General features: G+C 46.7%; 3 protein-coding genes across 7 annotated transcripts in view; 1 reads left to right on the top strand and 2 right to left on the bottom strand.

Annotated features, from left to right (window-relative positions):
* The window catches only part of LSS (lanosterol synthase), a 40,856-nt gene extending 40,298 nt beyond the window's left edge, over nt 1-558 (bottom strand). The window contains exons 1-2 of one of the 2 annotated variants that reach the window (XM_055280046.2): nt 368-558; nt 70-235 (exon numbers count right to left, since the gene is read on the bottom strand). In XM_055280046.2, coding sequence (XP_055136021.1) covers nt 70-235; nt 368-381 — 180 coding nt within the window. In that variant the 5' untranslated portion in view covers nt 382-558. The remainder of the gene's footprint in view (nt 1-69; nt 236-367) is intronic. The other variant, XM_055280047.2, reaches the window with a different exon arrangement.
* A 559-nt stretch (nt 559-1,117) lies between these two features.
* On the top strand, nt 1,118-7,279 carry LOC129483125 (large ribosomal subunit protein P1-like). Of its 2 annotated transcripts, XM_063640434.1 has the most exons (2): nt 6,750-6,954; nt 7,030-7,279. In XM_063640434.1, exons 1-2 carry the CDS (start codon nt 6,884-6,886, stop codon nt 7,226-7,228), a joined length of 270 nt encoding a protein of 89 aa, XP_063496504.1. In that variant the 5' UTR covers nt 6,750-6,883; the 3' UTR covers nt 7,229-7,279. The 2 variants fall into 2 exon arrangements, with proteins under 2 accessions (XP_063496503.1, XP_063496504.1); XM_063640433.1 differs by having other exon boundaries at nt 1,118-7,279.
* A 9-nt stretch (nt 7,280-7,288) lies between these two features.
* MCM3AP (minichromosome maintenance complex component 3 associated protein) overlaps nt 7,289-23,771 on the bottom strand; it is a 51,271-nt gene continuing 34,788 nt past the window's right edge. For all 3 annotated transcript variants that reach the window (XM_055280035.2, XM_055280034.2, XM_063640410.1), the window contains exons 22-29: nt 18,944-19,202; nt 18,623-18,720; nt 17,109-17,499; nt 15,750-16,007; nt 15,079-15,208; nt 13,239-13,445; nt 8,957-9,107; nt 7,289-7,584 (exon numbers count right to left, since the gene is read on the bottom strand). In XM_055280035.2, coding sequence (XP_055136010.1) covers nt 7,426-7,584; nt 8,957-9,107; nt 13,239-13,445; nt 15,079-15,208; nt 15,750-16,007; nt 17,109-17,499; nt 18,623-18,720; nt 18,944-19,202 — 1,653 coding nt within the window. In that variant the 3' untranslated portion in view covers nt 7,289-7,425. The remainder of the gene's footprint in view (nt 7,585-8,956; nt 9,108-13,238; nt 13,446-15,078; nt 15,209-15,749; nt 16,008-17,108; nt 17,500-18,622; nt 18,721-18,943; nt 19,203-23,771) is intronic.

Raw genomic sequence — 23,771 nt, 5'->3', positions numbered from 1 at the left:
AAAACGTGCTCCTCACGGCTAACCCCTCAGGGCCCCCGCGCTCGCGGACGCTCCACGGAAGCAACTTACGGTGTCCAGCCCCAGGGCGTGGGCTTCCAGGCCGGTCTGCTCGCGGCCGGCGCGCTCGTCCTGCAGGTAGGTCCATGTCTGCCGGCCCCTCTCGCAGTTGAGTCGCCAGCGGCCGAGGTCGGTGGCGGGCTCGGTCTTGTAGGGGCCCCCTCGGCGCCGCAGACACCTGAGGACCACCGGCCATCAGCGACCCAGGCCCCGCCCCAACCCCGGCCGCCGGCCCACTGCCCGCGTCGCGCTCTCCTCAGCACCCAGGACCACCCCGCATTCGTCAGGAGCCCGGGGCGAGGGGACTCACGTGCCCTCCGTCATCGCTGCTGCAGTGGTCTACGCCGCCCACTACCAGCTGCCCGCTGCCCGCACCCGGGACCTGCCGCCCAGCCCCGCCCCTTCCGCGCGCACTACGCAGGCGCGGGCCTCGGCAGGCGCTCAGGCCTCGGTGGGCCGACACCGACGCAACCAATCAGAGCACCGCGAGCATGACCCCGGGGTGTGCCAGGCGACCACAATGGTGGAGCGCGCGGTGCCCCATGCGGCGTGGGGCGGGGCCTGAGGGAGCGGGGATGCGGGGTGAAGGGGACGGGTCGGGGGGGGAGGTGGGAGGGAGGTGGGTGGGGCCTTATTGGCGGGGCATGAGGGGCGGGGCTGGTGGGTGGAGAGGTGGGGGCGGGGCTGGTGGGTGGAGAGGTGGGGGCGGGGCTGGTGGGTGGAGAGGTGGGGGCGGGGCTGGTGGGTGGGGCCGGCGGGCGGGGGCGGGGCCTCTCGCGCGCCCTCTAGAGGCTTGCGTCCCGGGAGCTCGGCCTCGTGCGCAGCGCTCTGAGGTGAGCGTCTCTGAGGAATTTGTGAGGAGGGTCCCGCCGCAGGTCGGAAGGAAGGACGTAGGGAGCGAGGCTCGAGCGAGGGACAGCGAGTGCGAAGGTGGGGTGGCAGGGAATTGCTCTCGCGCTGCAGGATTTGCCCGGACGCCGGGGCCGGGGGTGGGGGCGGGAGGCCGCCCTGAGGTGAGGTGGGCGCGGGCCGTCGGCGCCAGTGCGAGACAAGGAGCAGGGGGGGGCGGGGCGGAGCGGAGGAGCAGAGGGCGCCGCCTGGGCGTCCCTGGGAAGCTGAGCGCCGCGTAGGCTTCCCTGGGGGGAGTGGGGTAGGCGCGGTGAGGCCGTAGACCCCCAGGCCTGGCGGACCACAGGGGCCAGAAGTCCTGGAGCCCCGCCAGGGAAGGGCTGCGTCGCCGGCCAGGACCGAGCGCGGTAGAGCCTCAGCTACTCACGGGGTCGCTGGAGTTGGGGGTGGCCCCAGGAGAAATTAAAGGTGAAAAGCCTTAGTAGCAGAGGGAAGAGGAAGATGGAGGCAGAGCGAGTGACCGAACTTGGAAGGGACAGCCGGGCGCAGCAGGGCAGGGGGCGTCTGACTGTTGGAAACATGGCTGACGTCTGGAGGCTGCAGCCTGTGGTCCCTAAGTCAGGTCAGAGACCCACAGAAGACCCCAGCATGTCTTCATCTGGCCCACAGAAGCCCTGACACCAAGTTACAACTGCCCCAGCCTAATGAGCATTTCGGCACCCACTCCTCAATTCCTACCCCCAGCCTAACTTCGAAGAGGCCGTGAGCCACAGCAAGCCGGAGGAGAAAGTTGGAAGAGAGAGTGGACAAAAGAACACCCACAGGCACCTTCCCCCCAGTGGAATAGCGGGGTTTTAGACAATCAAGGATACTCACCTCTTCCTATCCCAGTTCAGAAACGAATGAAAAAGACACAGCAATAAGATGGGTGGGTATCAAAATATCAGCCTTGCCACAAATTAAAAAGCTAGCTTGAAGGACAAGGCTTAAATCTGCAAGCAAGAGGGCAAGCTACTAAATCACCTGTAAGTCAGACAAACGTATCCCCCAGCCTCTAGGCCATGAAACTGCCTCACCAAGCACTATGCAATTGAGTGCCCACCAGAAGACACCCCTCCAGTCAACCCACAGACCCCATAAAGAGTACCCAGAGGAGCCTGAGCACACTCCACCCTATCTGTTCTCTGAAATTCAATCAAATGAGTCAGTCTACTTCTTTGGAAGCAGGAAGAGGCTGGAAGTTTTTCTCCAGATAAGTTCCTCCATGTAGAAACATGAAGAATAGGAATAAGGGCTTCAGCCTGGATGGAATCTCACACTGAACCTGTCGAATCTAGGTGAGGGAAGAGGTTTCAGTTGGAGAAGAGTTTGAGTTTTGATATTTTAATGTACTGGACTTTTTATGAGTAAAATAACCCGCTCTTTTTAATGTCTGAAAGAAAAGAAAAAGCTGTAAACTACGTCTGAGAATTGACATAGTTAAGCTTCTAGGGGCAGTCATGAGAAAAAACACTGTTCCTATCTGCTTGCATACTACTGCATCCAGCTTGTTCATTAAGCCAGATACAGAAGGCTCTGAGGATTTTGGCCTCAACAACTGGGTATATGGTGGTGGTCATTTACTGAAACAGAGGTGTCTTTTACTTATTTATTTAGTGACAGGATCTCAGTCTGTCACCCAGGTCGGAATGCAGTGGCACAATCATTAGCTCACTGCAGCCTCAAATTCCAGGGCTAAGTGATCTTCCGGGCTCAGCCTCCTGAATAGCTGGGACTACAGGCCTGTGCCACCACACCTGGCTAATTTTTTTTAAGTTTGGTAGAGACACGGGGTCTCGCTATGTTGCCCAGGATGGTCTCAAACTCCTGGCCACAAGGAATCCTCCCACTTCAGCCTCCCAGAGTGTTGGGATTATAGGCATGAGCCACTGCATCTGGCCTAAAATAGGGAAAGTTTGATTGGAGAGTTCAGATTAAAGTGGGGACAAGTTATACTAGAGATGCTTATTAGGCATTCAAGTGAAATATTGAGTAGGCTGGCATTCAGGAGAGAAGATAATGCTAGAGATAGGAATTTGGGAGTCATTTGCTTTCAGGTAGTACTTGAAATCATGAGATTGGACAAGATGAATTAGGAAATGCACATAAAAAAGAGAAATTCTAGGATGAGCCCTGGGGCACCAACCTTTTCCAGTATAGAGGAATGACCAGAGAGAGGTGGAAAACCAGAGGAATATGAAGTGATAATATAAGTGAAGACATGGTGATCTTTGCTGAGGCTTTGAAGGGATTGCAAAATGAAGACAATTTATTATTGGATGCAACAAAACAATGTATTGGTGACTGACAAGAGCTATCTCAGGAGGCATGGGGAGAAAAGCCTAATGGCAGAATTTTGAAAGAAATTTTCAGTTAAACATGGCAGACTGAGCATAAACATTAACCTCCATTTCCTGCCCAAACCCGACTCACATAAAGTAATAAAAGACCAAAAAAAACCCCACAAAGAATGGGAGAGGAGACACTAGTAAGCAAGAGAAGTCAACAAAATTATAGAGACTGGGAATGGATGGAGAAGTGATAACTGAGCCAGAGAAAGTTGAGACTTACGTTTGTGGGTGAAGCCAACAAGAGACCATTCCTGCCAGCAAATACCAGGAAGGTGCAGAAATTGGAATAACTAGTGGAAAATTTTTGTGAGGAACAGTGTGACCATAGATCCCCTCTCCTACTTGGGTGGAGGAAGTCTGTAGTAGTTGAATCAGAGTAGGTGTTACCTCAAGCATGAGGCATAGCTGAGGACCACTGAAAGCAGACGGATTGAGTTAAAGCCTACACATGTGGGTCCAGGCTCACTTCTCCCACTCAGCCAGATAGCATGAGATAGTGGGAGGATCCCTCTGGAGCAGCTGGCCCACAAGAGGAGTCCTGCAAATACTGGCAACTATGACGTAGTAGAAAAACCTATTAGCTGGCAGACTGTACCCACTGACAGTTTCCAACAAGCTCCTTAGAGCCCCATCATCAGCATGAGCCAGACATTTGGGGAAAACAGTGCAACATTACCTCCAGCCATGCAAGTGATCCATCTTGGACCACTGACGCAGTCAAGCCTTCAGATGACTATAACCTCAGCCAATACCTGACTGCAGCTGCATGAGAGATCCCAACAGAAAGCTGCCCAGCTGAATCCTCCTCAAATTTAAGCTACTGTATTTGGGGTAATTTGTTCAATAGCAATAAAAAACTAGAAAAAAGGACTACAAAGTGCCCAGCACAATAAATTGGGCAGGGGTTGGGGAGGGAATGGGGAGGCAACATATGACGTAATGTCGTTGAGAAATTTGAGAACACCAGGAATAGAGGTGATCTCAAAAATTTATGGCAACAAAGAAAAAACACAAAGGAATGATTTCTAGTCTAAAATTCTATTCCTATTCAAATGATGAATCAAACATAAGGATAGATAAGTCCAAAAAAAAAAAGAAAGCCATTTCTTTACTCTCACAACATCCTTTTGGCACCAGATGTAGAGAATTTCTCCCCACCGACAAGCAAGCATTCAGCTGTACAGCAGACACCAGCTGGGTATCCGCTTCAATCCTGCACCGTCTACCTGGAGATAGCAGCAGATCACACAAGTTGAGGACTCCGTGCCACAAGACTGAGCCCCATGTCCAGTGTCAATCACAAGCCCCAGGTTGTTTTACCTGTCCTGGGTTCCCAAGACCCCCTCCTTGGCTTTAATTTACAAGAGCAGTTCACAGAACTCAGGGAAACACACGTTTATTACAAGGCTATTTTAAAGGCTACATATAAACAGCCAGATGAAAAGATACACAGGGTGAAGCCTAGAAGAGTCCCAAGAGCAGGAGCTTCTGTCTGCAAGGAGTTGGGAAGTGCCATTCTCCCAGCATGTGGACATGTTCTTGTCCACCTTCCTGGAAGCCCCCACACATTTGGCTATCCACAAGCTCTCTGAACCCTGTCCTTTTGGGTTTTTAGAAGGCCTCATTACATAGGCATGATTGATTAAATCATTGCCCATTGGCGATCAACGTCACTTTCAGTCCCTCTCCCCCAACCTCTGGGAGTTTGGGGGGTGGGCTGAAAGTTTCAACCCCTCTAATCATGCCCTGGTCTTTCAGATGACCAGTCCCTATCCTGAAGCTACATAGGAGCTGTCCGCCATCAGTCATTTTACTAGCATACAAAAAGACATCACTTTAGAGATCCCAAGGATTTTAGGAGTTGTATATCAGAAGGCAGAGACAAAGACCAAATATATATTTGATAATATTACAGTAGAAATAAAGACATTTTAGATATTCAGGCTCAGAAGGCTACTAAAGGACAGGCTCCATCAAGAAGAGAAAACCAAGGAAGAGGAAAATATGATTCAGAATCCAGGAAATGTCCAAGTTATGGCAAGAAGACGGGGTTCCCAGAGGAACATCTCGAAGAGAAAGTGGAGCGTATTACCTGATGCACATGACTTTGTTGGGAAGAGCTTTACACTTAGGGCAGCAACTTTTGGGTAAAGTAGTGACAAGAGCGTAGAAAACCAAGCAAATGAGAAAAACAATGTAATTAACTCCAGGAAAAATCAAAAGCTGTACCTAAAGGAAATGTAATCATAAACCAATAAAGGGCTCAACAGGAAATGGTAAACATACAGTTATACTAAACTGTGAATGCAGGTTTCAGCCAATATTAAACTGCTTAGGGAGACTAATAGGAGAGGAAATGTGGGTGTTGAGGGTGGGGGTGATAATATGTCGTGGGAAAGACAGTGTAAGAGAAGCTAACTCCTCTTCCATTGTAGGAAGTCAACAATGTCAAGTCAAGATTAAGAAATAGCATTATTTAAGTCTTTACATGAAGTTAATCACTAAAGATCCCTGAGTTGAGTAGTGTGTGTTTGGAGAAGCAGGGATTGATTTAGTGGAGGAAGAGGTTCTCTTCTTAGTGCTGTTGTTTTCTCAGTGAAATAAGGACATGATCTAAGAATGTTGGAGGTTTGAAGAGAATGAGAAGACATGAAATAGAGTCTGGGGATGCAGGATTACAGTCAGGAGATGCTGAGTGCCAGTTTAAGATTGGTGGTCATACACAACACCACCAAGTCTATTAATACCTCTTTCTGTATCTGGCTCAGATCTTATCCCCTCTTCACACTAATTGCTAGCAAACTCAGGCTTATTCCCTTTGAATTTCACCTGGATGGCTGCAGCACTCACCTCTCAAGATTCCTGCCCTACATGCCATTTTTAAAAGAAAATGTGACCAGATCACTTCTCTGCCTAATCTTCAACAACTGGTTCTCACAGCTCTCAGAAGAAGGTGACAAGAATCTCTGACCTCACCCTGCTGGCCTGTTCCCCTCACTTGGCCACACAACCAAGCTGGTATCTCCAAGCTTTCATCATGTCCTCTCAAGTACACTGTCCCCAGCTACACCCCTGCACTCCTGTCTGGGAATTCTGCTTTCTCCTCTACCCAGCCAGACCCTGTTCCATCCTGTTTTTTCCGTGCTACCAATTCAGGTCCACACCTCATGCACATTCTCTGAGAATTATGTACATAAATACCTGACTCTCCTGGATGTAAGCTGGGTGGGCTTAGCAGGCAGAGGCCCTGTGTCTTACTTTATCTCTGCATCACTGATGTCTGGCACATCAAGGACTGCAAGTTTGCTGAGAGAATGAATCACCTGTTATACATGGAAATGTAAGCTCCAAACTGCCTCAGAGCATATGCTGGTGGGTGACAATCTGAGGTCATGAATATAGGAGAATATTGAAGAGGTCACACAGGGGAAACAACTTTTCATTATGAAAAACTGGGCCTTTTCCTCAGCTGCCGCCAAGGTGCTCGGTCCTTCCGAGGAAGCTAAGGCCGCGTTGGGGTGAGGCCCTCACTTCATCCGGCGACTAGCACCGCGTCCGGCAGCTCCAGCCCTACACTCGCCCGCGCCATGGCGTCCGTCTCCGAGCTCGCCTGCATCTACTCGGCCCTCATTCTGCACGACCATGAGGTGACGGTCACGGAGGATAAGATCAATGCCCTCATTAAAGCAGCCGGTGTAAATGTCGAACCTTTTTGGCCTGGCTTGTTTGCAAAGGCCCTGGCCAACATCAACATTGGGAGCCTCATCTGCAATGTAGGGGCCAGTGGACCTGCTCCAGCAGCTGGTGCTGCACCAGCAGGAGGTCCTGCCCCCTCCACTGCTGCTGCTCCAGCTGAGGAGAAGAAAGTGGAAGCAAAGAAAGAAGAATCCGAGGAGTCTGATGATGACATGGGCTTTGGTCTTTTTGACTAAACCTCTTTTATAACGTGTTCAATAAAAAGCTGAACTTTAAAAAAAGAAAAACTGGGAGACTTTGACATTTAAATGGTTTATTTGCATGATTAAATTAATCACATTTCCAACAGTGCATCAAGCATCTGAGAATAACATTATTTTGAGTAAAAACAGAAACCCTTCGGGAGAGACCCCCTCCCCACAGGTCAGGCTGCTCAAATGTCCACCATATCTAGCAGCGCAGAGAGATGGAGCTCAGAGGCAACTTCCTCTTCCCTTGAACTCCGGATCAGCCTTTCCAGGTGCTTTAGCCGTTCGCCTAGACATGTTCCTGTCGCCTCTGACAGCTGCAGTTGCTCCCTCATCATGTCACTCTATTTGAATAAAAAAGAAACTGAACAGTTTTGGGATGTCGATAAACCACGACCTATTCTCTGTGAAGGCACTAGATCTGGATTATGTTAGAAACCTCATCTGAGTAGTTTTTATTTTTACAGAGGGAAAAAAAATTATCCTTTGTACATCCTTCCAGTCTCATTTAGCTCGTACATTCAGCTGATATCTGTATACAGACTGTTTGCCTTTGTATTCTATCATGAACAATTTCCAGTGTCAGTCATTTTTCACCCAGGCTGGAACACGGTGGTATGATCGGAGCTTACTGCAGCCTCAAACTCCTGGGCTCAAGTGATCCTCCCAGCTCAGCCTCTTGAGTAGCTGGGACAACAGGCATGTAGCACCATGCCTGGCTAATTATGTACTATAGAGATGAGATCTCTTTATGTTGCCCAGGCTGGACTCAAACTCCTGGACTTAGGCAATCCTCCCTCAGCCTTCCGAAGTGCTGGGATTACAGGCATGAGCCACCACGCCCAGCCAGTCATTTTTAGAAAATCATTGTCAAGGGCTGTGAATTATTCTATCACATGAATGTGTTATAATTGTTTAATCAGACTCCCATCTTCGGATATTTAATCTGTTTCTACTTTTATACAATATAACTAATGCTACAGTAAACATTTTTATACATTAATTTTTGGGGAATATCTGGTAGGTCAGAATTCTTTAGCTTAGAATTGGTAATTCAAAGGGTATGAATATTTTTAAAGTATTTTAATTTGCTTTTCTCCCCTATTGAAAGACTTCCTAAAGCCAGTCCAGGAGCACAGTTTTTACCTGTTCAGTGGCACATATCTGTGATTGAAACTCTGTTTTTGCATCTTTAACCACTGAAGGAAGAATGGTAAGGTAAAAAGACCTTAGGCTTTGGAGCCAGTTGGATCTGGCTTTGAAAAGCAACCCTGACCCCTCACTACTTGAACACTCTTGGGTGAGGCTCTTGACTTCTGGGAGCTTACCTTCCTCATTCATTAGTTTTCCTCAGGAAAAATTAATCCCAGAAGAGAGGTCTGGGTAATACCAAAGCTCAGACAATATGTGCTCCAACAGAAGCTGCTGTCATCACCTTAATGCCCTTAATTACACATCAGCACACAGTTACAGGTCTTACTCAGTTCTTAAGAATATTTCAATTCTATTCTTCATTTATTTCATAGGCAGAAACTCAAAATCAGTTGGGTCTCTTTAACAATGATACGGATAAAGTTTAAGAAAAGGTCTAATTTGAGCTAATAATTTGTCGGTCATCATAACATCATAGGATAAGTTGTGATATTACTTTTTTTCCCAGCCATTCTCTCAATCTTTAATTCTTATGTAAATGCCAAATGTATACTTTCTTCTCACCTGTGGGCTAGTAGTTACAGACGTTTTCATCACAGGTTCAATAGTGTGAGAAAGAGACACTAAAGTCTGAGGAAGATAGAGGGGAAGGGAAGTTAAATCCGTAAATGCTCCTGAGTCTTCAGACAACCATTGCTGAAGCTGATCTTCAAACCTGAAACAATATATAATAAATTCAAAAATATTTGAGCATTAGGAAGTTAACTGTCGTTCATTAATCTTCTATATATACTTAAAAACTTTTTAAGCCTTTGCTTTTTTAAAATTTTATATAATTTTTTTTTTTTTTCCAGACAGAGTCTCACTCTGTTGCCCAGGCTGGAGTGCAGTGGTGTAATCTTGGGTCAGTGCAACCTCTGCCTCCCGGGTTCAAGTGATTCTCCTGCCTCAGCCTCCTGAGTAGCTGGGATTACAGGCACGTGCCACCGTGCCCACCTAATTTTTTGTACTTTTAGTAGAGATGGGGTTTCACCATATTGCCCAAGCTGGTCTTGAACTCCTGACCTCAGGTGATCCACCTACCTCGGCCTCCCAAACTGCTGGGATTACAGGAGTTAGCCACTGTGCCCGGCCAATTTTATTATTATTATTTTTTGACAAGGTCTCGTTCTGTTGGCCAGGCTGGAGTGCAGTGTTACAATCTTGGCTCACTGTAACCTTGACCTCCCAAGCTCAAATGATCTTCTCACCTCAGCCTCCCAAGTAGCTGGGACTACAGGCGCATGCTACCCAGCTAATTTTTGTATTTTTTTGTAGAAACGGGGTTTTGCTGTATTGTCAGGCTAGTCTACAACTCCTGAACTCAAGTGATCTGCCCACCTCAGCCTCCCAAAGTGCTGGGATTATAGGCATGAGTCACCACACCCAGCCTTAAGCCTTTGCTTTTTACTAAGAATATAAGTTATGACATCAACTGAGAAGCAGAAATGTGCTTATTAAAAATTTAACAACTTCCTATGATAAAGCTTAATTAAAAAAAAAACTAGGCTGGGCTCGGTGGCTCATGCCTATAATCGCAACACTTTGGGAGGCCGAGGCAGGCAGATCACCTGACATCAGTTCAAGATCAGCCTGATCAACATGGTGAAACCCCGTCTCTACTAAAAATACAAAAATTAGCCGGATGTGGTGGCACACGTCTATAATTCTAGCTATTTGGGAGGCTGAGGCAGGAGAACTGCCTGAACCCGGGAGGCGGAGGTTGCGGTGAGCCGAGATCACGCCATTGCACTCCAGCCAGGGCAACAAGAGCAAAACTCCATCTCAAAAAAAAAAAAAACAAACAAAACAATTAGAGAAACCACTTCCCTTTAATTTATAAATCCAATTCCAATTTATATTTAATGAAAAAGGTGGCATTAATCCAAAAACAACTGCTTCTATGTGCTACTTAACATTACTTGTAATTGTCTTGTTTGGCTTATCTTATTTAATTTACTTTGGTTTTGTGCATCTATAATTAATTCTTCTGACATTTTCCAAATGAGTGGATTGCTGCTTATAGCTTAAAATTAACTCAAAATAATATCCCGCTGCCACCTAACATACTCTAGAGCTGTCTACTTCCATATACTGGTCTTTTCAAGAAAAACAATCTTGGCCAGGTGCAGTGGCTCATGCCTGTAATCCCAGCACTTTGGGAGGCCGAGGCGAGTGGATCACCTGAGGTCAGGAGTTCAAGACCAGCCTGGCCAACATGGTGAAACCACGTCTCTACTAAAAATACAAAAATTAGCCAGGCATGGTGACGGGCACCTCTAGTCCCAGCTACTTGGGAGGCTGGGGCAGGAGAATTGCTTGAACCTGGGAGGTAGAGGTTGCAATGAGTCGAGATCGTGCCACTGCACTCTAGCCTGGGCAACAGAGCGAGACTCTATCTGATAAAAAGGAAAAAAAAAATCTCATCCCAAACCACTTAAATTATAGAGACTGATTTTAGAAATCGGACACATTCATTCAGCCTTCCAACACATACTCATCAAGCCTCCTCCAGATGTTAGGCATCATTCTAGGTACAAGGAATATTGTACTGAAACAAAACAGAGGCCCTGCCCTAAGCAATTTATACTTTAGTGAGGAGAGACAGACAAGGAACACATAACAAGAGAAACATGGTTTGAAGATGAGAAAGACAAAGCAGAACCATGGAAACAAGAAGGTCGGGCATGGGCAAGGAGGGCCTAACAGAAGCAGACATTTGAGCAGAGATCTGAAGTGAGTACAAGATCAGCCCTGGGGATGCTGGGGAGAATGGAGGGGCTGGACAGTCCTAGGCAAAAGGAACAGCAAACTCAAAGGCCCAACTCTGAGCTGCCTACCATGTTCAAGGAAGGAGTGGAGGTCAGAGAGGAAATGGGGGGCAGATCATTCAGGGCCCTGGCCACCCCTCCCTGCAAAGTTTGCCTTTGATTGCAGTGAAAGAGGGAAACCACTGAGAGGCTGTAAGCAAGCAAGTGACATGACCTCCATCTTAACTCGAAAGGCACCCACCAGGTCTACTAAGACTAAACTGCAGCCTACTGTAATAATCCAGAAGGAAGATGATAGTGGCTTGAACCAGGTGGCGGCCATGGAAGTCATAACAAATGGTCCAATTCTGAATATATTTTCTTTTTTTTTTTTTTTTTTGAGACGGAGTCTCGCTCTGTCGCCCAGGCTAGAGTGCAGTGGCGCAATCTCGGCTCACTGCAAGCTCCGCCTCCCGGGTTCACGCCATTCTCCTGCCTCAGCCTCTCCGAGTAGCTGGGACTACAGGCGCCCGCCACCACGCCTGGCTAATTTTTTCTATTTTTTAGTAGACAGGGTTTCACCGTGGTCTCGATCTGACCTCATGATCTGCCCGCCTCGGCCTCCCAAAGTGCTGGGATTTTAAGCGTGAGCCACCGCGCCCAGCCTGAATATATTTTCAATAGAGCCAATAGGATATGTGAATGGGCTGATGTGAGGGGATGATTCCAAGGCACCTGATCTAGGCAGCTGGAAGGATGGAGCTGCCATCAACAGAGATGACCACCAAAGGAAGGAGTTGGTTGGAAGAAAGCCAGGAACTGGATTTGGGATATGTTAACTTTGCAGTGGCTACTAGACATCCAATAGATGTCTAATGAAGATTTCAAGGAAGCAGTAGGATGTTCAAGTGTGGAGTTCAGAGTTTTGAGATACAAATTTGGAGCTGTCAGAATAGTGATGTTACTTAAAAATCCATGGAACTGGATGAAATCTCTGAGGAGTAGGTACAGAGGATGCAGAGGAGAGGTTGAGAGAATGAATCCAGGGGGCAGCTGGGGGATGAGGAGGAACCAGCAGGGCAGGAGGGGGACCACGGACATCCTAGGAGCAAGGAGGGGAAGATCAAGTATGGGATGCTACCAAGGACTGGGGTTCACAGTCATGTTCAACCCTGGGCCAGCTGTAGGAGACTGGAAAGAAGACTGAAGAAGTGAGTATCACAAGCGTTTTTGAGGAGTTTTACCATTAAGAGGGCAGAAACATGAAGTGGTGGCTAAAGAGGGAAATGGGGCCAAGACAGGGAGGCATGTTTCATGTCTGTGTGCTGCTGATGGGCACCATCTAATATGGGGAAGGGTGATAACACAAGAGGGATACTCATTGAATGAATGTCCTTGGGTAGGTGGGAGATGAGATCCCAGCCCAGGGAAGGGCTGACTTTAACTACGGACTGCATGGTTCCTTTCCAGCAACAAAAGGGGTCAGGAAGGGGATATAGGGAGGATGCTGGATGTGGCTGGGAGGGCTGGAAGGCAGAGGACAACCTGTGGAAGGTCCCTTATTCCTGATTCTACTTCTCAGTAAAATGGTAAACATGGCCATCAAATGAAAGCAAAGGAAAGGTATGCATGGGAGGGAGGGAAGTGGGCAATGTAGAGGAGGGGCAGCCCCAGCTCCTGCCCATTCACAGCATGGGATGATCCACCAATGCCTCAGGCTCCCATGGGCAGGGTGCCTGTGGCCAGCCATACTGTTCAGCACTCACCATCTTCTGAGTAGACTTAACCACATGAATTTCCCACAAAAACTTAACACTGACTTTCAATAATAAATAATAAATGAAATTCACTTCAATATAAACAGTTAAAAACATACTATCTAGGGCACGGCTTCTGTCTTCAAAGAGCTTTTAAATAGTCACATCACTAAAACTGTTGCTAATAATCCACCTGCCCTTCTCCATCCTGGCTGTCTTATATTAATCAAGCAATAACCAGTCTCCCTCACAGCATAAAGCGGACTAAACAACACACATGAATTAGGAAGTGGGCTTCACCTCTTGTTCTCCTCTTTCTCCAGCAGCAGACTGCTCGACAAACACTGTGCCAAGAGCTCCTCAGCAGAAGCTCCTCGCATCAGATCCTCTGTGCTGGGAATCCTCCCCTCTCGACCACACTCTGTGCTCCTCTTCCAGTTACGGTGCATGTGAAGCAATGGTATGGGAAAATTGTTTGCAGAAGGATGAAAAGGCTTTATTCCCAAACTGTAAGTACATGATTTAAAATGTTTATGGTCAAGAGAAAGTATTTCTACAGCATCATGTAAAGCATGTAGATACATTTGCACATGTGCATTAACATGTAAGAACATGTGCCTCAGACACACGTGCCCTCCTGGGACAGCTCATGCTGGCCCCATGCCTGCTTCCAAGCTTCCATCAAGTCAGGGAGTGGAGCAAAGAGGGAAGGCAGCCCCTGCACTGTAGGGACCCTTATGCACAGAGGCATTGAGACTGCCTGTTCCTCTTGGAAGCTTCTGCTCTCACGAGGCAGCTGGGTTTTTGGAGCTTCTCTGCTTCATGTCTTGCTTCCCACCCTAGGGTTCCAGATTGTGTTCTTCCCTAGTATTGGCAAGGTTTTCTATAGATAGCTCTTGGATACATTTGGAAGTAATGTTTACAAATGGTGAGAGAGAAGGCATCTGACATTTTTTTCTAAACACATGCCCATGTTTGTCCTTTCCCCACTAATTTCAATAATTTGGCCTAACACTTTTGTCACATATTCTGACTCTTTATTCTGATCCATTCATCTACTCTGGCATCCCCACATGGTTTTAAGTACTGGAGCTTTACTGTATGTCTTGGTATCAGGCCAAGCAAACCTTGTTAGTCTTATTTAAAACTTTCTCAGCAATTGCTGCGTATTTTTTTTTATCCTGATGAATTTTAGAACTTACCAATACCAGAACTGACATCTTCACAGCATTGTATCCTGTCAACAACCTAGTCTGAACCTCAATGGTTCAGGTTTCCTTTGTACATACAGGCCCTGAGAACTCATGTTAAGGGTTTACTGATGTGAATGAGAATTTTTTTTTTTTTTTTTTTACATGATGTGGATTTAGCTATCTGATCACCTTATTGAACTGGTGAGAATGGTTCTATGGACTTAACTGTTGATTATCTTGGAGTGACAACTGTACTGTCTGGAAATGACAGTTTCTCCTTCCTTTCAGTATTTGTGCCTGTCTATCCCACATCCCTGTGCTGGTCAGGATTTCCAGGACAATAGTGAATAGTAGTCGGGACAACAGGCTGGTTCTGATTCCACTGTTCGTAACATTCTACCAAGAAGCATGTTTTTTTTTTATTTTGGTAGTTTTATGTTAGGTAGCCTTATCAAGTTAGGACTTTTTTTTTTTTTTGCCCAAGCTAAAGAAATTACCCAAACTAAAGAAATTTTATCAGGAACAGGTATAAATTTTAAGAAATGTATTTCAACACCTGCTAAAATTACCACTTATTTTTCTATTATAGCAACAAATTACATTAATAGATTTTCACTGTTATTGTTTATCCTGGGAGAAAGCATACTTGTGAAATTTTTTAGGTACTGTGCTTTGGAACCAGATTTGAAAGTGAGATGAAATGTCAGCTGTACTCTCCTGGTTAGGTATGATTTCAGGGTCAGGTTTGCCTGATAAATGAAGTGAGATGCTTGTAACTTTGCTCTAGAATATAGTTTCTACTGCATGGGAATGATCTGTTCCTTGAGGATTTGTCACAGTCTGCCCACAATGGACTGGATTTGGCATGTAGGATGTGAATTTCTATGTACTTTGGAAGAAAAATACAGTTTAGCAAGCAACAGAAACATACTGAACATGAACCTCACCGTCCCTCTCTCAGCTGTAGCTCCTTCTGCGTCTGCAACCTGGCTTGTTCCCACGACAAAGGAACATCATATTTTTTCAAATGGTTTTTAAAAAAATACACACATATCTGACCATCTTCACTCAGCGCCTCTGAGAAAACAATACAAAAACAGATAAAGAGGCCAGCCTGGCCAACCCTGTCTCAAAGAAAAAAAAACAAAAACAAAAAACAACAAACAAAAAAACAGGTACAAATAATATTTAAAGAGCGACAAGGTGGCATGTGCTTAAATTCACTGATTTAAGTGCAAGCCCTTTGATTAAAGTCACACAATTATGTGACTTCCACACTTGGGTTAAATAGGCTCCCAGTGTCCATGCATCACGCAAAGTCCAGACAGGCTTACATCCAGACTGGCAGGGCCAGTAATGACTACTCAAAAGCCACAAAATCCTCTCTAAGAGCCACCTTAGGGGGCCTGTTTCAGGGAGGTGAGTTCAGGCTCTACCAGAACCTTCCTAGCCTGTCTCAATGTTTTTAAGTCACTCACTTGAAGAGGGAAGTCCTAAGGAAAGGAAGGATAGAGACCCAAAAGAAAAGCAGCAAGATCAACTAAACATCTTCCTTTGCAGAAACTGGACTAGGAAAGTCTCGTGAGGAGCTGATCCCACCGCACCAAGCTCTAACTACCTGATGTAACAGGAAGCCGGGGGGGCGTCCAGTCTCTCAGCTTGTGGTTGATACACAAGGCGATGAGATCATCCCATGGGATCTCCATGACCGAGGGGCCTGCTCCATGGACTGGGGAGGGGCTCTTACTCTTCCACCTACAGTAGGTTCTGTGGAGCAGGTTCTCCACCTGGGACTGGAGGACAGGCTGTGTCTGGCGTGAGCTGGGGATCTGGGAGGCGTACTGGGCAACCATGGAGCACACGGGGAGCCAGGGGGCTGGGGAGAAAGTTCCTCATTAGTTACAGGTTTGGCCAAAATACAGGTGAAAATGTACATGAAAACATTTTTAACTCTACATTTTCTCAGGAGAAGGCAACTGTGAAGTTGAGAAGTCTGCTTTCTAAACACAGTGGAACCACAGTTGTTGAGGGGGAAGAGCAGCTTGCTCCCAGGGTCTAGGTGAGGGATGCAGACAGTCCCCCTTAACCGTGTTGCTAGCAAAGTTCTACCCAGAAGCTCTGACTGTACAGGCCTGTTTGTGCCTAGGAAATCTGTATTTTAACAAGCACCCAGATAAGTCTGGTATAAGTGGTCTTAGCTTATTTTGGGGAACCCCAACCTAGCCAGAGCACCGAGGGCTTGTGCTGAGTGGTATGCTTCCCTTTGGGTTCCTTCAATAATGAGCATGAGTTAGACCTACTACAGACCACACCCCACAATTTAGAAGGGCGCCTGAGGCCCAAAGGGGAGTGTCTGTGCTAATGCCACAACTTCTGCCAGATAAGCAGCTCATTCCCTTCTGAGTGCATGGGAAGGAGCAGCCCCATGCCATACTGGGCTTGAGCCAGCCAGATGGCCTGTAGGATCTGTGTCAAAACAGCCCAAAGACCTCAGCCAGGAACAGGGGCACAGTCAGAGCCACAGAACAAGGCTTCTTTGACAAAGAAAGAATGTTAAATCAGCACCGAGTGCCATGGCCTTGGCTTGGGGACAGGGCTACATGGTCCCCATGCTCTTTGCCCCTGGCTTGTCTGTTCTGAAAACAGGGACCCTGTAGGGCAGGCAGGACAGGATCAGGGTTGGTGTTCCTCCCAGTACCACTTGTCACTTTCCTCCTGAGCCTGAGTGAACTCCCATGGACTGCCTTGCTGGTCAGGAAAGGCTAACAGCCCCCACTCCACAAAACCCAGCTTATTCTGGCCCATGAACCCAAAGGACCAAAGATAGGTACAGGCAAGCACAGCATGGAGACACATGGAGGTGGATGTGCAGCCCTCACACTGGTGCCCAATGCCTGCCAGATGGTTACTACAGTGAGAAGGAAGCCTGAGGCTTGGCTGCAGCCACCCACCAGACCTCCCCAGCTCAAGCACGTACCCCCTAGGGGTGGAAGGTCCATCTGCGGAAGCTGGAACTGGAGCACAGCCTGCTTCAGCCAGGCCAGGTGCTCTGGGGCATTCCAGTGCAGGTGAGGAAGCAGCCGGCTGCCCCCTGCCTCAGCAAACTCAGTGACAGGCCAGGACAGGTCACAGAGCTGTTCAGAGGACACCACGGAAGCCAGGAACTGCAGCACACTGTTAAACAGCTCGATGATGACGCCAGGCTCCTGCGAAGCGAGACCGCCCAGACGCCTCTCTCTTCTGTCATGGAAAAAGCGGCCACTAAACTCATGGCCAATCCCGTCTTCGACGTACTGAATGAGAGTCTGGCAGCAGAGGTCAAGGGAATGGGGGCAGTGGGAAACCAGCCACTGCACTGCTTGCAAAACCTGAGAACAAAGACAGAAGAGACTTGGTTGAACAATTCACACTGTTTTTCAAAAACAGCTTTCTGAAAGGGCTTGATCCCCCAAGGCTGCCCACAGCAGGTAACACCAGAGTACTGGGCTCTCAACTGGTAGGAAGGGGAATAGAAGTGTCCTATGCAGTTGAGAGTAACCTTCTAGGGCTCTGGAGACATGTCCAGTAGGGGCACTAAAGAGAGCCCCCAGATCCCACCTGGCCTGAGGAGGAGTGTGACCTGCATGGTTGTCCTGTGGAAGGGCCCAGGCCCTCAGGAAACCAGCCCTGAAAATCCCCTTCACCACGCACAGAAATGGAGTCTTCTCCTTTTTGGAAGGACTAACAGCTTCACTATGTGCCAAGATGCCTTCACACCCTATAGTTATCTTACTTCCTATAGTTATTTTAATTCCTGGCACCTCTTTCTCTAAATTGTTAGCAAAGACTCCCCCTGCCCTATTTTTTTTGTTTTTTTTTTTTTTTTTGAGAAGGGGTTCTTGCTATGTTGCCCAGGCTGGTCTCAAACTCCTGAGCTCAAGCAGTCCTCCTGCTTCAGCTTCCCGAGTAGCTGAGATTACAGGTGCGAGGAGCCACCACGCCCAGCTTCAGACTACCTTTTTAAAGGAAACATCAAATAACATTATTTCTTCATATATTCAGAGGACAGTTACCCTAGAAAAATAATTTCTGTATCTGACCTTCAGATATAAGACATGTTCATATTTTAAATTCATAGAAACAAAAACACTAAAAAATTTTACATGAACAATTTAATTTGCAGATAGCAGAACTGTGGGCAAATTTTATCTTTTATTTTGATTTCTGCTTATGTTTTTAGAAAATTATCTGTATAAAACATACAACTGCTGCCAGGTGCAGTGGTGCACCACAGCAGTCCCATATACTTGGGAGGCTGAAGTGGGAAGATTGCATGAGCCCTGTAGTTTGAGGTTGCAGGAAGCTATCATCATGCCACTATACTGGGTGACAATAAAACCCTGTCTCTTAAGAAAAAAAAATGCAAACGCTAATATACGCTCAATTCAAGATACAGCAAAAGGGGAAAAAACAAAATATCTTGACGGACCATTAAAAATGATGAAACCTTACCTTAGTTGAACCTTGTAGATCATTAATGGAATCAGGGATCTCAGTAACAGTGTAATCTGAAATCAGCTTAGCTGAAACCAAGTCCTGTAGCATCAGACCTTTAAGAGAGACATAGATGAAGGTCACTCGCATTCCACTCTCAGCACACCTGCTAACACATCTCACTGTGCTGACCCCACCCAGTCCTGCAGTGGACAGTCACAATAGGGGTTGCAGTCTCAGTGATTCCTGACCCCAACACTACTGGACCATCCTCAGACCCAGGGCCTCCACCCATTTATTAAACAATGCTGCTTCATAAACGAGACTTCCTTCACAAACCATCTTCTACTTCCTTCTCAACGGCGTCCCCTCCTGGGCTAGGCACAAGAACCACCAGAGGAAGTGCAGGCTGGAAGGGCTTGGCCTGCAGGAGCTGCTTGAGCTGCAGCAAGGCTGACAGCCAGTACACGTCATCCTCTGCCACGTCCTCACTCTTCATTTTGGGGGGAAGCAGCAGCATGAGCCCACTGGCTCCCAGGAGGTCCTTCTGTGTCTCCACAGCATCAATGGCACCATCACTGAGGGCGCCATGGGCCACCTGCAACAGCATGAAGATCATCAGGAGAGATGCACCATGGGACACATCAGCAGTGATCTGCCCCACAGCAAGTGCAGCCAAAGCTCTCCATGCACTAAATATTGACTGTACTCCAGACAGGCCTCCAAGGGCAGAGCTGGGCATACCTGTAGTTATCTTACTTCCTGTAGTTATTTTAATTCCTGGCCCCTCTTTCCCTAAATCCAATTGTTAGCAAAGACTCCCCCAACCTTTTTTTTTTTTTGAGAAGGGGGTCTTGTTATGTTGCCCAGGCTGGTCTTGAACTCCTGGGCTCAAGCAGGCCTCCTGGTTCAGCCTGCTGAGTAGCTGAGATTACAGGTTCGAGGAGCCACCATGCCTAGCTTCAGACTACCTTTTTAAAGGAAACGTCAAATAACATTGTTTCTTCATATATTCAGAGGACAATCACCCTAGAAAAATAATTTCTGTATCTGCCCTTCATATATAAGACATGTTCATATTTTATTTTATTTTTATTTATTTATTTTTTGAGATGGAGTCTCACTCTGTCACCCAGGCTGACTTGCAGTGGCACGATCTCAGCTCCCTGCAACTTCCGCCTCCTGGGTTCAAGCAATTCTCCTGCCTCAGCCTCCCTAGTATCTGGGATTACAGGGGCCCACCATCACGCCCGGCTAATTTTTGTATTTTTAATGGAGACGGGGTTTCACCATGTTGGCCAGGCTGGTCTCGAACTCCTGACCTCAAGTGATCAGCCTGCCTTGGCCTCCCAAAGTGCTGGGATTACAGGTGTGAGCAACCACGCCCATCCATGTTCATATTTTAAATTCATAGAAACAAAAATGAGAATAAATGCAACAGAATTAGTGCAAGAAACAGCCAGGTCAACAGGTAATTTAGCCTCCAGCTAGAATTGTGTTTGACCATATTACTATAATTTTAATTAACCTCAAACAGGTATAAAAAAGTTAAAGCTAGGCACAGTGGCTCATGACTGTAATCCCAGCACTTGCGGAGGCCAAGGCAGGAGAACTGTTTGAGGCCAGGAGCCAGGAATTCAAGACCAGCCTGGGCAACATGGCAAGACCCCATCTCTACAAAAATAAACAAAAATATAAGCCATAATAATAGAGGGAAGGCAAGCCAGCAGCAGATGAGGGATTCTGATACATTTCTAGAAAGCAGCAAATAGATGTGACCAAATCCAGCAGAGGATGCCATACTCAAAGACTGCAGGTGTGGGTGTGTAAGGAGTCAGGTTGACTGAGCCTGCAAAAGCCCTGTATACCCAGGCCCTGCAGACACCAGGAGCCAAAGGTGAAGTTCAGAGCCTGACCCTATCGGCAGCACCCACCACTGCAGGCAACTTCTATGCACAACCAGTCCCCCCGGGCCCCTGAACAGGAGTCCTGAGAGGATCCAGATGCAGGACCATGGTTAGGCACAGTGGAAGGGACTCAGCGCCAAACCACTCCCAACCCTACCCTGAGAATACCAGCAGCTCCCCAGAAAGCAGATGGCACAAGTCCTTTCCAGAAAAACTGAACAGTCTAGGGAACAGACATCCAGATCCAGACATTTGGGAGCCCCTCCAAAAAGCCTGGCTTGCCATTTAGCTATCTTCCACCCCGCCCCAAACACAGAACTTCTTGGCTAGCCTTTTAGGGCCTCATTCAGATATAGACAGCCAGCCTTGGGTAAGGCATCTGAGGAGGCCCTCCAATATAAAAGAGATAAACTGGAGTAACAGAGAGGAAAAAAAAAAAGAGGAACCAGATAATACATGAACCAAAGAAAACTTAGACCCTAAAAAACCCCAATTTCCTTGGAAAGATAAGATGATGCATCCAAAAAATAAGATGCTATGAAAAAGTCATGATAAGAAGAGGAAATAATATATATGGAATAAAAAATTCAGTAGGACAATTGGAAAATAAAGTCAAGGAAATCTTTCAGAACACAGTAGGAAGAGATGAGATTGAAAATAGGATAGAAAATAGGATAAGAAACTCAGAGGATCAGTTGATGAGGCCTAACATCTATCTAACAGAAGTTCAAGAGAGAACAGAAAAAAGAGTGTCATAAAGACATGAAAATGTCCCAAAAGTGAAATAGGAGTCTCTAGCCTGAAAGGACCTGCTAAGCCCTGCACAGTGAGTGAAGGTGGTCCAGTGCCAGTGTAACAAAGTGAATTTTCAGGACGCCATGAACAGAGAGAAAAGGCTTCTGTAGAGAAACAAACCCAGGCAACACAGAAAGGAACAGGAATAGTACAGTAACAGTGGATGCTAGGTGACAGTGGAGCAAAACTGGAAGCAAAATAATTTTCTTTTGAGACGGGGTCTTCCTCTGTCATCAACGCTGGAGTGCAGTGGTGCGACCACGGCTCACTGCAGCCTCGAACTCCCAGGTTCAAGCAATGTTCCCACCTCAGCTTCCCAAGCTGCTAGAACTACAGGCACATACCACCATGCCCAGCTAATTTTTGTATTTTTTATAGAGACGGTTTCACCGCGTTGCCCAGGCTGGTCTCGAACTCCTGCACTCAAAACAATCCGCTCACCTCGGCCTCCCAAAGTGCTGGGATTACAGGCATAAGCCACTATGCGCGGCCAGGAAAATAATTTTCTACCTACAATTTTACAAACATAGCTAAACTATGAAGCAAATGTCAGAGTGAAATAAATGCATTTTCTTTTTCTTTCCCCCAGCTTAAGGTATTTTGTTAATAAAATCATTTTTATAATGGAAAGGACTCACAAAATTCCCCTCGCATGACATATACCATCCAACAAGGGGATGAACCAAGAAAAAATACTGCAGCTGCTGCTAATGGCAACACTGAGCAAGCACCTGGCCTGTGCCAGGCACTGTCCTATGCAGTCTGTTTGCACTCACTTTATCCTCAAGAGCCAGATAAGCATCCACCAGACAGCACCTGCAGAGGCTTGGGCAGTTTATTTTACCGTCTCTGAGTAAAATAGGGATAAGAAGTAACAGTACCCATACACAGGTGGCAGAGACGCTAGGGAACTTGCCCAAGGTCACAGAGCTTCCAGGTGGAGGAGCAGGGACATGTGCTCACAATGATGGCACTAAGGCACATGCTGCCTGGATGGGGACCAGCCCACAGATGAGAGTTCCAGGACAGAGGGAACATGGATGGATCAAGTGAAGTGATAGAACATTTGGAAAATTCCACCGAGATATATAAGGCCCCCCAGTAAAAATTAAAGAGATAAAGAGAGCTACATTAAGTGAGACAATAAGGCAACTCTATTTCTTGCAGGAAAAAAATAATTGTTGTTATAGAACACTGCTGGTTCTGAGATGAATAGCAGTCACAGAGCCATCAAAATATGACCCCACTCACTGAAGTAATACAAAGTGATAGTGTAGCTATCCCGGGAAGACGTGGAAGGCCGAGCAGGACCATGGCACAAGAGGCCACGCCATACCTAGTATGGTATGCAGCTGCCAAGAGGGCCCCCCGATTCCGCCTAGTGTTCATGCCCACGTGTGATCTCCTGCCCTGTGAGCTGGGCCTAGCCACTCACTTCGGACAGACAGAAGCCAACAAAAGCAACAGGATGTCACTTCTAAGTTTAGGTTATCAACACACTCAGACTTCCATCTAGGCTCACCTCTTGCTCAGTCTGATGAAAGCCAGCTGCCATGCTGTCAGCTGGGGAGAGGCCCATGTGCAGGAACTGAGGAAGTCTGTGGCCACAGCCTGCAAGGAAGTGAATCCTGACACAAGCTCACTAGAGTGAGCTGGGAAGTAGATACCCTTTAGTCAAGCTTTCAGATGAGACCACAATCCTAGCCAACATTTTGATTTCCACCCATAAGAAACCTTGAGCCAGAAGACCCAAGCTAAGCTACACCTGGATTCCTGACCCACAGATACCATGATATAACAGACATTATTTTAAGCTGCTATGTTAGGAGTAATTAGTTAATTAGGAATAAGGTAACTAATACATTTATATTAATGGGAAGTCAGCACAGAACATTTAAATGGATAAACTGAGAAATGGCTGTGTAAGTGTGTGATCTGGAAACATGAGAAAAATGCAGCCCTGAAGAAAGGAGTTAAGAGAGGAAGGAGGAGCTACTATGTCTCATTTTAAATCATGTGGGTGGCATTATTTGACTTCTTTTTAAGTACATGGAAGTGTTACTTTCTTAAACGAAAATGAAGGTAACAGCAACAGTAAACTAATTTCCAGTAGATGAAATGTGACTTTGTAATCCCAGGAAAAGGGAAGAATTTGCACAAAGAAGTTACTGTTACCTCAGAATGGCAAGAGCATGGATGGCTCTTATCATCATCTTTATACTTCTTTTACATTTCTTCATTTTTTAAAAGTTTTGTGTAAATATTATTTAGGAAATCCAATATATAGTATTAAAACAGAAAAAGTAAAGAAGCAGGCTGGGCTTGGTGCCCACTGCAAATTTGACTGGCTTAAAAAAATAATTTTTTAAACGACATGTACGGATAGACATAATACTTGCTTCTGAGCCTCCCACAGTCTTTCAAAACCACATTAGGGAATAAGCAGTATTTGCGTGGTTCCAGTG

Source organism: Symphalangus syndactylus, chromosome 5 (genome assembly GCF_028878055.3).
Source record: "Symphalangus syndactylus isolate Jambi chromosome 5, NHGRI_mSymSyn1-v2.1_pri, whole genome shotgun sequence".
Lineage (NCBI taxonomy): Eukaryota > Metazoa > Chordata > Mammalia > Primates > Hylobatidae > Symphalangus > Symphalangus syndactylus.
This window is presented reverse-complemented; position numbering and strand designations above follow the sequence as displayed.

Bases quoted from the DNA above. Each gene is read 5' to 3' on its own strand.
- LOC129483125 (XM_063640433.1), top strand. From the start codon at position 6,884: ATGGCGTCCGTCTCCGAGCTCGCCTGCATCTACTCGGCCCTCATTCTG.